The sequence below is a fragment of the Myxine glutinosa genome, chromosome 11 (assembly GCF_964187855.1).
Source record: "Myxine glutinosa chromosome 11, kmMyxGlut1.1, whole genome shotgun sequence".
Classification (NCBI taxonomy): Eukaryota; Metazoa; Chordata; class Myxini; order Myxiniformes; family Myxinidae; genus Myxine; species Myxine glutinosa.
The window spans coordinates 121,697,748-121,712,907 of record NC_136271.1 but is presented as its reverse complement, the minus strand read 5'-3'; the positions used below and the strand labels follow the sequence as shown (position 1 = coordinate 121,712,907).

The 15,160-nt window shown below is 45.6% G+C and overlaps 1 protein-coding gene across 2 annotated transcripts in view; it reads right to left on the bottom strand.

Moving 5' to 3' along the window:
* Window positions 1-15,160, bottom strand: part of LOC137436918 (rho-associated protein kinase 2) — a 141,809-nt gene that overhangs the window by 54,735 nt on the left and 71,914 nt on the right. For both annotated transcript variants that reach the window (XM_068131147.2, XM_068131148.2), the window contains exons 19-21: window positions 3,567-3,673; window positions 3,247-3,409; window positions 2,940-3,100 (exon numbers count right to left, since the gene is read on the bottom strand). In XM_068131147.2, coding sequence (XP_067987248.2) covers window positions 2,940-3,100; window positions 3,247-3,409; window positions 3,567-3,673 — 431 coding nt within the window. The remainder of the gene's footprint in view (window positions 1-2,939; window positions 3,101-3,246; window positions 3,410-3,566; window positions 3,674-15,160) is intronic.

Genomic DNA, 15,160 nt, shown 5'->3' with positions numbered 1-15,160 from the left:
GGGGGAAAGGTTCACGAAGGGTTGTGATTCATAACGGAAGACTGCGACCTTGACAGAGAGAGGTGATGAAAATATTCTGTTCAGAGCCACATGTTGGCTACAAGAGTCGAGGAAGTCAGTAAGCCATGTGTAGAGTTGGTCTTGGATGCAATAGGCAAGGAGTTTGGAGAGGACAGCAGGATGATAGACCATATCAAAAGCATGAGATATGTTCAAAGAGACAGCCCTGATCTCATGTCTAACATTGAGGGCCTCTATCCATTATTGGGTGAGTAGAAGCAATATGTCCAAGGTGGAATGACCTGGTCTGTAACCAAATTGATATGACATTTAGAAAATGAAGGATTTCAAATCAACTGCGTTGATGGATTCCACATATTTTCTGATGAATGGAAGTAAGCTGATAGGTCTGTAGTTAAGCAGATCAGTTTTTACACCTTATTACCTCTGCAACTAAAGACAGACGGAGCTTATATGTTTTCACCCCTGTTTGTCTGCCTGTCTGTCTTTGTTTGTCTCTGAACAGGATATATCAAAAAGTTGTGGACGGACAGGTTGGGTTGGGTGTGTGACAAGGACAAATCTCTTCGATTTTAGTGAAGATCCAGATACGAGAATGTTTGAAGTGATTATTCTTCACCATTGAGAGATGTGGCTAAAAACTACAATTATATTTCATGATGTTTCAAAATCATGTGTATGAGTTATGACAAAACGAGGTGGATGTGTTGGTTAGGTGACAAAAATAAGTCGATTCTATTTTGGTTCTGGTCTGGATCCAGATCTGACCTATCAGAGGGATACAATACAAACTGTTCAGCCTGGCAGAGGTATGTGTTTTACCGAGTGCCCGTTCTACTTAATTGTACCCATTAAGTAATGCAGTCATGTTGGCTGATTTCCAAGCAAATGGAAGATGACATTGCACAAATGACAGGGTGAAAAGGGCAGAGAGAGGATGTGAAAGAAAGCAGAGCAGGTTTTTTAGGACACGTGAGCTGATGCCATCCAGTCCATTTGCAGAGTCAAGGTTTGAAAATCTTCTCCACCTTCTCAGATGAAAAAGACAGAGTCCAAGAGCAGTTGGGAACGACAGAGTGTTGGGTACTAAAAGTGAGGGGTTGGGAATACATGATTTGGAAACAAACAGAATTGACGCATTGAGCCTTCTCACAAGCGGAATCGAGGAGAGGGAAGCCATTTGAGGAGAGAAGAAGAGGGAAAGAATGGAAGGGGAGAATACTCCAGAGACAGACTTAACTACAACGGGACTCGGTACATAGCATACCTCCATCACAGACTGAACAGTTTACGTTTTGTATTTCACCGATAGGCCGGATCTGGATCAGGACCTGAACCAAAATGGAGACGGCTTGTTCTTGGAACCTAACTAACTCATCGACCTTCTTTCGTCCAAATCCATCCACATCTTTTTTGGCCTTAACGTTTTTGGCCCTATATCTCAATGGTGAAGAATCACTTTTAAAAATCATAGAAGCCGGATCTGGATCTTCACCAAATTCTAATCATTTAATCCTCGTCAACCACCCAACCTGTCCACCAAATTTCTTCCAAATCAGTCCACAACTTTTTGAGATATCCTGTTCAAAGATAGACAAACAGACGGGTAAAAATAACCGCCGTCCACCTTTGGTGGTGGAGGTAGCTAGGTGCCACCAGGTTTTAGAGTGAGACAAGTTTGAAGGCTCATTCTTGAGGATGGACAGATGTTGTTTTATGATTCTACTGAGAGTGCACGCGTGTTGTGGACATTTTGGAATACACTGAGATTACCTTTGGTCAGATTAGCCTTCCAGGAAGAGAAGGCAAGTTGCTTCAGAGCAACCACCTCACCACAGGATTCAGTGTACCATGGGCGGGAATAATGGTGAGACGCAGAGACGCAGAGACAGAGACAGAGACAGAGACAGAGACAGAGACAGAGAGAAAGGAGGTTTCTGTGGAGGATTCCCAGACTGAGTTAACATCATGACCAGTAAGTAGATATGGGAGACCAGTCCTGAAGAGAGATGGCTGCAGGCAGTCCCTGACAATCTGCCTCAGTGAATTGCCAGACTGAGGCAGGTCTCCGAGAACAGCCAGAGAGATGTTGACTTTCCCAAGCACATAATCAAATGAACAAATTGGAGCAAAGGAAGAGCAGGAGACATATGTGGGAAATTTAGTCATCACCAAGTCCAGAAGGGAGGATTGGCTATTGGGAGAAATCTGGGTTGGAAAGTTCACAGATTGAGTCAGTCCCATGGAGTCATAGAAGTACTTTACAGATGTTGTTTTCTTAAGTATCTTACTTAAGAAAAGTACTTGAGGATCTTTGGGTTCATAAGGCTCTTAAGGTATATAGGGGTCACGTGTAATTAATACTCCAACTCACATTCTATGTGGACAAAGCCAAACAAACAAACAGACAGACAAACTGACCCAAATGTAATACCCTCTCCTCTGCTAAGAGCAATTTATCAGACCTCAAACCTCACCCCACAGGGACAAGCTTAACTAAATTAAATATGGATATAAAATGGATGGAGAGTTTGGCTCGCATCTGGACCTTGCTCTATTCGGCAATTCATACGGGTCTGTTTGCTTATAACCTGCATTGGTATTATAATCGCTCCCGAGACAAAGTGTCCAACGTATTGACAAATCCAAGCTTTGGGCCAAGCTTTGACCCCAATTTTTTGGTCAATGAAGCACACAAAGCACAATAACTCAACAGATCGTGAGCATGGGTGACTTTTTTGTTTGTTTATTTTTAACTGTTGTGAAGCTACGCTCCGCCTCAGATGGATTTAGGTGCCGCAGCGTTGCTCAGGTTCGCTCTGTCAGGATGACTCCCATGTGTAAAAGTGCAATCAAAGGCAAAACTTGAATGATGCTCAAAAATTCCCCAAGTCACCAAAATGTGAATCAGGGATCACCTCGGCTTCCAATCTCTGTTGTTGGAGTTTTTCCTGCTCAACATTTTGATGTGCTTGCTTCAGGTCGAGCTTGAGCATGGAGCAGAGCTTCTCTGCAGTCACCAGCCGAGTCTCCACCTCTTGTTTAGCCATTTTTTCTTCTGCAAGTTTCTTTTCCATCTCTATGTTTGTTCAAGGGTAAAAATGAAAACAAATACCAAAGAATGACATTAAAAGATTTATGTTGCAGATGAATAAGACAAGAGATACCCGTCATGAATGTGGATGCAATGACAGCTAGACAGACAGCTGAGCAAATGATACATACCAGCAATGGCAGCTGAGCGGACCTCCTCCATGGTCTGGCTCTCTTGGTTCTGACGTTCCTCAAGTCGGGCCTTTGCATCCTGGTGCTCGGCAACTTCATGCTCGAGGCTCTCCTGGAGAGCTTTCAGCTTGTAATTAAGGTCGATCTCAAGGCTCGTCTTTCCCTGCATAAGCAACGTTTTTCATACGCCCGTGAGCACTGAACTTATGATTGCGCAACTTCGGATCCAAACTTCCCCCACGTACAACACGGCGGTATCAAGGAAGCATGAAAGGTTTCATTAGCGATAACACAGCTAAACCAGCAAGTCATTCACTGACCTTTTCTGCAGTTGTGAAGAGGTCTTGAAGGTCTTTCTGCTCTGCCTCAGCTTTGCTTAAGCTCTGCTTGTGCTCCTGAAGCTCTTCCTGCAAGGACGCTAACTTAGCTGGAAAAAAAAAAAATAGAAAATCTTTCAACTGTGACTAAAAACGCCAAAAATCCTTATGAAAGCCTTATGTTAAAAAAAAAAAAAAATCCTATACAAACAAAATAGTTATACAATTATTCAAGATAAACCTGTATTATAAATTTTGGATGAATAAACCTATTTGGAATTATATTTTTTCAATAATGAAGTAATTGTATAACTATTCATTACAGCATGGGTGATGATCTCATTGCAGGTGGCCAAAACTGGAAATATTCGAAAGGGTAACCATCAACTCCCAGAATTCATTGGTGAACAAATTGCTAAAAACTTCTGCTTGGACCAAATACTGAATCTGCATCAAGAACAACATCAGCACATCTGGGCTCATCACTGGCTCTTCATGTATGTATGTATGTATGTATGTATGTATGTATGTATGTATGTATGTATGTATGTATGTATGTATGTATATATATATATATATATATATATATATATATATATATATATATATATATATATATATATATATATATATATATACATACATACATACATACAGTATATATATATATATATATATATATATAAATATATATATATATATATATATATATATAAATATATATATATATATATATATATATATATATATATATATATATATATATATATATATATATATATATATATATATATATATATATATATATATATATATATATATATATTGTTGCGGATATGAGGAGTGCATTTTTTTGGATTGTGTGTATTGTAGTGGTAAATTGTTGTGTAACATTGGTTGAATATGGCCCCTCCTGCCTCCAGAGTTGTGTTAAGGTAAAAAGGGCGTCCCGGTAGTTATTCCATGAAACACCACATTGAAGGACACGATAAAACCCTTGTTCAGTAGCTTATATCTTATTATGTGTTTTAGAGTAAGGCCTTGTCTTCCATTAGAATGACACTCCATTGCACCGAATCAATTAAGAATAGCTCCCCTTCAATCATTCCATTTCCCAGCCAAACTCTCCATCTGTGGGTAAAGCAGTTCACAAGCGTGGGATGCACGCCCTCTCATTTCGCTGCGATAGTGAATATGTGCTCCGTGCTCTGTTTGAACAGGAGGGGCGGGGTTGCCCGGGAGAGGCAAGCCCAGGGCGCGCCACGAAGGGCGGGGCTGTTCAGCCCCATGCCCAAATAAGGAAACAAGCCCGTGGCTCGCCACGAGGGGCGTGCCGTCGGCGCGATGCCCAAATAAGGAGACAAGCCCGTGGGATTACCATACAAGGTCACGAAACAGAGCACGGGGGGGGGGGGGCGGTACCGAAACCGAAGAGGGCGTGTCAGACCCGCGCTGAAGGTTTGGACAGAAGGGTGCGACGATCGCTGGGACAAGCGACACCAGAGATACGGCAGATGAGTCCAGGTGCGTAAGAGGGTTGGCAGTCCACCGGGAGAGAGTTCAGAGTTGCACCGGAGTTGCGTGAGAGATACGAAAAGCCTTTGACAAAGAGCCGCTTCAACCAGCCCCGTTTCAACCAGCTGAGTGACCCTGCCGGCGTGCGCTGTAAAGCCGAATACAAGGAGCTGCCGGCTCCTCGCTTCCCGCCCGGAGTGGACCTGCTCGCTGTGCCCTGTGATCCCGCCTGCTCATCCCTCCAAGTCCAAACGATTCCTACCCTTCCATCCATTTGCGTACGTGAGTTTGTTCTGTTCGTGCTGTCCTGGGTAGTAAACTAAGTCAGTATAAGCTAGTAATTTGCACTGTGTTACCTGCTTTTTCATGTCCGCTGTAAATACCCGTGACTGCTCTTTTTGCTTATGTGTGTGTAAATAATAAACTCTGTTACTCTTCTGTACGTCTGCTTCTTCTTCTTCCTCTTTGCATTCGTCATCTTAGTCTTTTCCACATTGAATATCTGTGGCGCGATACGGCCAACGTTGGGTGAATCGGGTTTAGTCGGGGAACAACTGTTCGGTCGCGGAGCCTCCGCTCGGCAAACATACCATCCTTAACCGCGTACCGTAACAATATATATATATATATATATATATATATATATATATATATATATATATATATATATATATATATATAGTTGCGGATCTCACCGTCGGCCCTTTTTCCCCTTACCAAGGGGGGATTAATCCCCTTGTCTGCGACTGACCGACGTGAGTCCTGAAGCTGCCCAGCTCCCTCCAGAGAGGCAGGTGAGCAACCTCGTTCGAGACCGCGGACAAGATGTTATTTCGCCGAGCGGATGGCAGCCCGTGGCTCGAACCGTCAGCAAGTACTAAACCCGATTCTGAACGTTGGCCAAAATCGCGCCACAGGTACTCAATGGGGAAATCACAAAGACGATCGGATGTGAGGAAACCAGAAGGTAAGGAAGAACAAATATAATTTATTACTAATATTTACAAGACCAAAGAAACCAAGGAAGAAGGAAAAATACGAAAATAATTTACAGAAGAGGAAGACAGTGCAAATATTAACTTATCTATACAGGCTTAACTTATACCCAGGACAACACGGACAAACAGACGACAGTCAGACTTACACGGGGATGATGACAGGAATGGCAGGAGGTGGATGGCTGGATGGACGAGGAGGTGGGACCACAAGGCTGGAAGGTTCAGCTGGACGCAGGAGAACGGCCGGGCCGGGAGTGAGCAGCCGCCGACTCTCCACACTTCCGTTCGCACGGCGGCGTTGCTTCGCGGCCGCAGGTCGAACCGCCGTTAAAGCTCAACTCCACCCAGCTGCGGTGGACTCAGCTGCGGTTGGTTCAGCTGCGGTGGACTCCTTACTCATCTGCTGTGGGGGGCTTCCTCGGTCCTCTGCTCCAACTGGACTCAACTGGGCTCCGGTGAACTGCCTCAGGTGAACTCTTACGCGCATCTCCCCTCAATAGACTTGCGCGGGCGCTTTTATAACGCGCTTCGAGATCAATGCGCGCCACGCCCGTGATGCTATCTCACCAGCCCTGATTGGCTGGTGGGGGCTTGCTGGCTCCACCTTCTGATGACGAGGGGCGGGCAACGCCCTTGTTCGTGGGCTTGACCGCGTGCGTAATGGCGGCAAATGCAGTTGGAAAGGGAGGCTTTGAGGGAATTTGAAAGAAAGGGGATCTATCTTATTTCAACTCGGTGCAATGCAGAGTCAACTAATGGGAAACAGAGCCTTATACTATCATAGAATAAGAAATAACTATTTAGAAGGGTATATGATTTTCTACGTGCATGCGATGGATTAACTACGGGGACGACCTTTGACCTTTACACACAAAACGGAGGTATTTACAAGGAATCATTACACTAGGGGGGCATATTTACAACAAAGGATTCTCAAATCCGCAACAATATATATATATATATATATATATATATATATATATATGTATGTATGTATGTATGTATGCATGTATGTATGTATGTATGTATGTATGTATATATATATATATATATATATATATATATATATATATATATATATATATATATATATATATATATATATATATATGTGTGTGTATTGTTATGAATTTGGGTAGAGTGACATCTCGAGCCAGGTAGATCTGTATAGGTAACATGCTAACATGCTTCGACTGTCGCGATAGGGAATCTACCCTGTAATAAGTTATATGTTAGTCCGGTTTGTCGGGATAAGCTGTATTGGTGTCCCCGCTACGAGGGAGCAGGGCGTGCTAAATCGTGCAGGGATTATTGGTAAGATTCCTTTGTTCGTCGTCCCCCCTGTCGCCAAACCTTTGTCCCTTATGGCAATGCATACCCATATAAACACTTAGATAGGCCCTTAGTGCAACATTAAATAATTCCCCTTCCCTTACAATGCCCTTGGAAGAAGACCGGCACGAAGCCAGATCGGGGCACCGCCGGACGGCCGCCGCCAGCCGCACCACCAGCTGGCCGAGCAACATCGCGTGAGACGAGCTGTAACCACGCCCAGGAGGACTGTGATTGGTTGGCGCGGAAGGCGCGAACCTGGAGCGAATCAGCACGGAAGGCGTGAGGAGGTTCGGCAAACGGCGGGAAGCTACGAGGCTCTGGTTGGTAACGTGTCAGAACTGACGTCACATGCCAGGTTTCAAAAGGACTCGCTGGCGGGATTCTGGAAGCTTCGCTCTGGGGGATTGAGTCATGCTGATGGTTCGCGCTTGGTATTGAGTTGTGCTGGCCCTTCGCTTGTCGTTGTTCATCCTTGGCTCTTGGCTCTTCGTCTTGAGAGGTCCTGGTGGTCGCTGGTTCGCCATCTTCATGGTGCTTGGAGATCGCTAGCCCAGTTGCTTTTGGTGCTGGAGTGAGGCATGCCGTGGAGCGAACGGACCTCGTGGGCGGTCGACGAGGAGCCTGGAGTGGGGCGGGTCGCTCGGGCCTGGCGGAGCACGTGGGCGAGGCGGACTGAGGGAGCCGCGTTGGACGAAGGACACCACATTTCGGACAGATAAGCTCGCACCCACGAACCAATACACGACGAGACATTTCCTTTCGTAATTCATTTTCCTTTGTGGCGTATTCGAAGTCTGTGTGTGGGATCCCAATTTAGGGCTACTTATTTCATCGTCGCGTTCCATTGTTTTCAGGGTCGTAATAAACGTGTTTCTTTTTGTACATTTTACCCCGGATTCCCGTTTGAGTTCGTTCCCTCTCCAGATAAGCGCTTCCACCTCTTCTTCTTCACTTCTTCCTCCCGCGTTTTATAGCCGAATCCGAGTTGGTCGTCGCCTCAATTAAATCCGTTTGGTCATTTGCGAGCCCTGGTATTAACCGGAGGATATTCGCACGACAACTATCCCACGCCTCCACCAGTTGTCGTGCGAATACCCTCCGGTTTTCTTGGTTGTTACCTTATTGTTTTTGTACGGATTATTGAGGGGACAACGCCATTCTGGTTGGTATCCGATTGCTTTTGTATGAATTATTAGGGGACAATGCCATCCTGGCTGGTAACCTATTATTTTTGTACAAATTATTGGGGGACAATGCCATCCTGGTTGGTATCCTCTTGTTGTTGTATGAATTATTATGGGACCAAGCCATCCTGGGTGGTACCCAATTGTTTTTGTGCAGATTATTTTTATTAGGGTATCATTAGCCTTACAGGGTGTGGTCTGTTCCGTTTATTGTTATTCTTGTTCCCTTTTTGGCCTTTTTTTTGCGCTATTATTTTATTAATTTTTTTTTCTCAATAACCACATATCCGATTGAGACAAAGCTTTCAGGGAAGGAGCGACACCTCAATTGGAATGTTTTCATGATAATTGTGACATTATAGGTCAAGTGGTATGGCAGCCATCTTTGATTAAATACATATAATTTAAAAATGCGATCTTGGAAACCGCTGAACAGAAAAATTTGAAACTTAGCACATTTTCAAGTACTCCCAATGGGGATCGAAAGCATGATAATTATGACATCATCAGTGAAGTGGTAGACCAGTCATAAATGTGTGAATCATCATCCTTATCTTAAAAATCAAACTTCCGACACGTCATCTATAATTATAATAGTCCAGCAGCTAAGCTAAATATAGCATAACAATAGTGCATTTTGTGAGGAAAGCACCAAATTTGGCACACTAGTAGACTATCATATTATGAAAAGATCTGGATATTGGGCCATCTCAGATTCAGAGATTTGATTTTTGCAAGATTTGCAGATTTTGCAGATTTGCAAGCTGAGATTGCAACGCCAGGGACGGCCGACTCCTTCCTGCGAGCTGCCCACGTCACCCGCACAAGAAGAGCTCATCAAATCACTGCAGCGGCACTGCACATCCTGCAACACCGTGCGTATGAACGCCACTGTATGACATATGCTGATGATGCAGAAGACCTGCCTGAGTTCGAAGACTGGTGTCACCAGAGAGGAGAAGACATTCCCAACTTTCAGTACTGGGCAACTGTGCTGGAACTAGAGATGTTGGTACTGGTCTACGTGTGTTCTCTGCGGCAGGCTTCATTCACGATGTACCTTGATGCCCTGACGGAACTGGTCCCATGGTTCCATGCCTTAGACCACACACACTATGCCAGGTAGGTCCCTGTTCACCTGAGGGACATGGTTGCACTCCCAATGAAGCACCCAGATGTAGCCAGAGAATTCAGGGCTGGCAACTTCACTGTACAGAAGACGAAGAAGGTGTTCTCTTCGATCCCAATCGACCAGGCGCATGAACAGAATAACGCCTGCATCAAAGGAGATGGTGGAGCAGTCAGCCTCACTGACAACCCAAGTGCCCTGCGGCGTTGGATGATTGCCGGGCCAGAAGTTGCCAGGGCCATAGAAGAGTTCCAAGATGGCCATCAACACTGGGGGAGGCGAGAGGACACACGTCATCACGACCAGACACCAAGTGTGCAGACCTCTTTCGCCAAGGATGTCCGCGCCCTTGTCAGCGTCATAGAAGAGCTTGGCAACCCCTTTGAGGAAGAGAGCATGGATCTGGTTGTCCTTGACACAAAGGAAATTGCAGGTCCTGCTGCAGTTGAGACTGTCAGGAATGTGAAGAAGATTGGCCAAGAGCAGTTCCAGGCTTTCACCAGAGAATGCCTGGTGGAAAGGACCAAGCCAATTGATGATTCAATTCGTCGGAACAAGCTGAAGGTGTCATTTTGAAAAATGGCCGCCACAGCCATCAGGGGCTGGATTTGAGATGGCCCAATATCCAAATCTGTTCATAATAGGATAGTCTACTAGTGTGCCAAATTTGGTGCTTTCCTCACAAAATGCACAATTGTTATGCTAAGTTGCCCCACTATAACCCAATTGTATTGAAACGATTAAATTTATGACGTCAAACGTCATTTTTGATTCATTTCTTTGCTGACGACTCCATTCTCTGCCGCTCCATATCTCAGCCCTCAGATCTGCAGGCAGCAGCCTCTTCACTCTCTGCAAACCTGGATAACATAACAAACTGCTCAAACAAGTGGAACATGTCTTTCAATCCTGACAAATTTCACACTCTCACTTTGTCTCCGAAAAAACCATCTGGACAACCCTCTCATCGACTTTCTCAACAATCCTCACAAAGAAGTTCTGTCACTCAATCTTTTGGGTCTGACTATCTGCCATGATCTTATCTGGGAAAACGACATTTCCAAACTGGCCTCCAAAGCCAGTGGCCGACTGGGCATCCTCCGCCATGCAGTCCTTTCTGGGCACTTCTGAGCTCCTCACCACATACAAAACTTTCATCCACAGCTCAATGGAATAGTGCTCTCCCCTCTGGGTTGGTGCTCCTGCCTCACACCTAGCTCGGCTTCATGCTGTAGAAGCCAAAGCTTTCAGAATCATTGGTATCTTCTGTGATGAAGTCGATTCTGAGGGCCTTTCACTCTCTCACCGCAGGCAGGTTGTTGATCTTTCTGTCTTCTACAAACTCCTCTCCAGCCTAGCTCCACCTGCTCTGTCTGTGCTCTGCCTCCCAAATATTCCTGCAGGACGCACAAGATCTGCCAGCAGCCCTCTTCTGGTGAAACTGCCAAAATCAAGTCTCTCTGCTCACCTTCACTCTTTCATTCCTCTTTTCTCCCACCTCTGGAACAATCTCCCACACTCTCTTCAATCCCTCTCATCCCTCCAGGTCTTTAAAACAGCTGTTCACCACCATCTCTCATCTTCCCCCATCCAAACAATCGATCTTTTTCTACGCCCTTAAAACACCCCAAATCCGCCTCTTTCAACCCCCAACTTCTTTCCTGAAATTCCCAGTCGTGTTCATTTGCTTTATACCATGCACCCCTCCCTCCTGCCCCAGCCCTCCCCCTTCCACAGATCTACCGACGTCCCTGTTCTCTTCTGTTGTTGTGCTTGTGTACTTCACCATCTCTCCCCCTCTTGTCTCCCGATCCCTTCATTGTATGTTTTATGTGTCTGTGCATGTTTTCATGTTCAATGTGTTAGCTCTTACACGAGCCTCGATTTTGTTTACAAAAAATAAAAAATAAAAAAATTATAATACTCTGAAGAATAAACCCTTCAGATTTTTTTTCTCCTCTGAACTGTTTCAGAAATCGAAGTGAAACTCCACACAATCACCAAAGCATGTGGAATAAAGTTTGATAACCATGACATCATATATCACAGGGTCTGGTGGGCAGCCATATTGGATTTAATCTAAAACCTTAAAAAAACATCTCCCAAACCGCCGAACCGATCAACTCGAAACTGTACGTTTGTCATCACCTGGGCATGTTGATTAAAAGTTGATCAAAAAAACATCGGTCACATGGTGTGGCAGCCATATTGGATTGAAGGAAAATATTAAATAATTATTTCTCTGAAACCGCTTACCCTGTTGATGTGAACTTAAAGAAGCATCATCTCACACCATTGCCCATTGCTGCATATAGTGCAAAAATGATGACATCATAGGCCATGTGGTTTGGCAGCCATATTAGTTTGAAAACCGATATTCTAAAAACCTCCTTCTCTGAAACCGCTTAACTGATTGAGGTGAAACATGACAATATACGTAGCAAGGGTTGGGGAGGATCATAATTGCCAAAAGTCTTGTATCGATAGCTTCAGTGTTTTCTGAGATATAATTATTTAATATTTTCCTTGAAGCCAATGTAGCTACTACAATTCGTGACTGACGACATTATTAACATATATGCACTGAGAATAGTGGATTATATTTGTGAAGTATCACATGGTTAGGTAAAGCGGTTTCAGAGAGATATTTTAAAAATATATGATCACAAGGCATGGGGAATATTGGTTTGAAAATATCAATATTAGTCACATGGTCTCACAGCCACATTGGATAAAGAAAACCTCATCCGATCAATGCCAAATTTTAAAGATGTGATCGACTACCCATTCTGAATTCAATTTGATAAAGATGACGTCATGGGTCAGGTGTCCGATCAAAGCGGGGTTGTATCAAATTGGGGAGGAATAGTACCCGGCCATAACTGCTCGCAGTTATAAAGCTCGCATGTTGTTGTTATTATTGTTATTTTTCGCCAGTTTTTTGCTTTTAATTTTTCCCCCTTAGCAACTGTTAGTCCGATTAAAACGAAACTTTCAACATAGGAGCGACTGACCCCCCATGGAGAATTTTTAAAATTCTGATTATGATGTCAAATCACGTGGTATGGCAGCTATCTTGGACTAAAGGAAAATCTTCTCCGAAAATGCTCAACAAAAAAAATTGAAACATCACACGTCATTAACTCTCCATAGGGAATAAAGTTTGATAAAGATGACATCGGTCAAGTGGTATGCCAGCTATAATTACTTGAAACGAAATCCTTATCTTAGAATAACCGAAAATTCGTGAGGGTGATAAACTGCGAAACTTTTTTTTTGTACACAAGATCGAGGCTCATCTAAGAGCTAACATTAATGACAAAAAACAAACTGACACATAAGACAAAATAAAGGGAGCGGGAGACAAGATGGGGAGAGAGGGGGAAGCACACAAGTACAACATTTGAGAGCAGGGACATCGGGAGATCTGTTGGAGCGAGAGGGCTTGGGGGGGAGGAGGCGTGGGAATGGGGGTGGGGGTGGGGGTGGGAGAGGTAAAAACACATGAACACAGCTAGGAGTTTCAGGAAAGAAGTCGGTATTTCAGAAAAGTGGATCTGGGGTGAATTAACGGGGGTAGAAAAGATCAAGCTTTTGGATGGTAGAAGACAAGAGATGGTGGTGAACAGCTCTTTTAAAGACCTGGAGGGAGGAGTGGGATTGAAGAGAGTGAGCGAGTTTGTTCCAGAGGCGGGAGAAAAGAGGAATGAAAGAGTGAAGGTTGTGATGAAATCGTCATCCAAGTTACGACACTGATGTTATTCTCCTCATTGCCGCTACGCAACACCACCGCGGCTCCTATAAAAGAGACTGCCTTTCAGCGCAGAAAGGAGTTCTTCATCCATCATCACTATGTAACTCTATAGCACCTCTGGGCTTCCATAGAATGGTAACGATTCTGCAATGTACACTATCTGCCCGCTTATCGAGATACCACCTGTATGCACCTGCATTCACCTGAAGTAATATTAATACAATGATTTATTGGTTTCTCTCTAGATGCTGTTTGAGAACGATTACGATTAAACCTACTCTTGGGACAATGTTGTATCTCTGATTTACAACAATTAATCATAATCCTCTCCTGACATCGCTCGGAATCGAGATGATGCCCACGCTCCTGCGACTGCCCACCTCGGAGAAGAATGACCAGCGGAGGACCCGTCGAGCCAGCTCTAGCCACGGAGCGCCAACTACTCTCACTGCCAGTCGAACTACTCTCGCTGGATGTTCTCATCCACCCCCTCATTCTCATCCACCCCTCCTCCGAGATTGCAGCTGCGCACTGTGTACCGAAGTCGAGCGACCTTCACAGTCTGGGTCAGAGGGAAAGGGAAACAGGCAGCAGCCGGGCGAGGCGTCTCGCAGTCTCGATCCCAGCGCGAATGTCGTGGAAACGAGCCAAGAGCTCTGTCCTGGAAACAACAAGCCAATAGTCAAGGGCGAACAGGCGGGATGGCGCCTCCGTGTCTAGCTCAGGAGACAAGGGAGTCGGGCGCTACGCTCAATGTTATCATCTCATGGGTCACCGTGTAACCCAAATGCCCCATGGTCCTAGCGAATAACGGCATGAGTCCCCGTTGAGTGCTAGACGCCCCGATGCCCACGCTCCTGCGACTGCCCACCTCGAAGAAGAATGACCAGCGGAGGACCCGTCGAGCCAGCTCTAGCCACGGAGCGCCAACTACTCTCGCTGCCAGCCTGCCACGAAGAGACCGGATGCATTGGAACCTCGCAAGCATTTCGTTCCGGAACTACGCCGTCTGAGCACGAACTGCTCTCCCGAGGTCCGAATGCCAGAGCAGGTGTGCCGAACTCCAGCAAGACGCCTGGAGAACGATGCTACTGGGAAACGTCCTACAGCTGAAACCCCGTCGGGACAACGGACATGCTCGGAGCCGAAGGTACGAGTCTGGCTGTGACTGCCTCGGTTACGGGAAACGCCAGCGGCTGCTTATGCGAGAATCGGAGTCATCTTGGATTTGCGTGCCGGGCACGAGATGTGATTTTCTACGCGTGTGCTCACGACGCGCCTGTCTAACATGCCTCACTCCGCCGGCATATCCGACCACCGCTGGATGGAACCCCTTCTACGCGTGTGCTCACGACGTGCCTGTCTAACGTGCCTCACTCCGCCGGCATATCCGACCACCGCTGGATGGAACCCCTTCTACGCGTGTGCTCACGACGCGCCTGTCTAACGTGCCTCACTCCGCCGGCATATCCGACCACCGCTGGATGGAACCCCTTCTATGCGCGAATCGCGCGCACTGCTCCCATCGCTGGATGGAACCCCTTCTACGCACGAATCGTGTGCGCTGCACCCATCGCTGGATAGAACCCCTTCTATGCGCGAATCGCGCGCGCTGCACCCATCGCTGGATGGAACCCCTTCTACACGCGAATCGCGCGCATTTCCCATTGCGGGCCCTACTC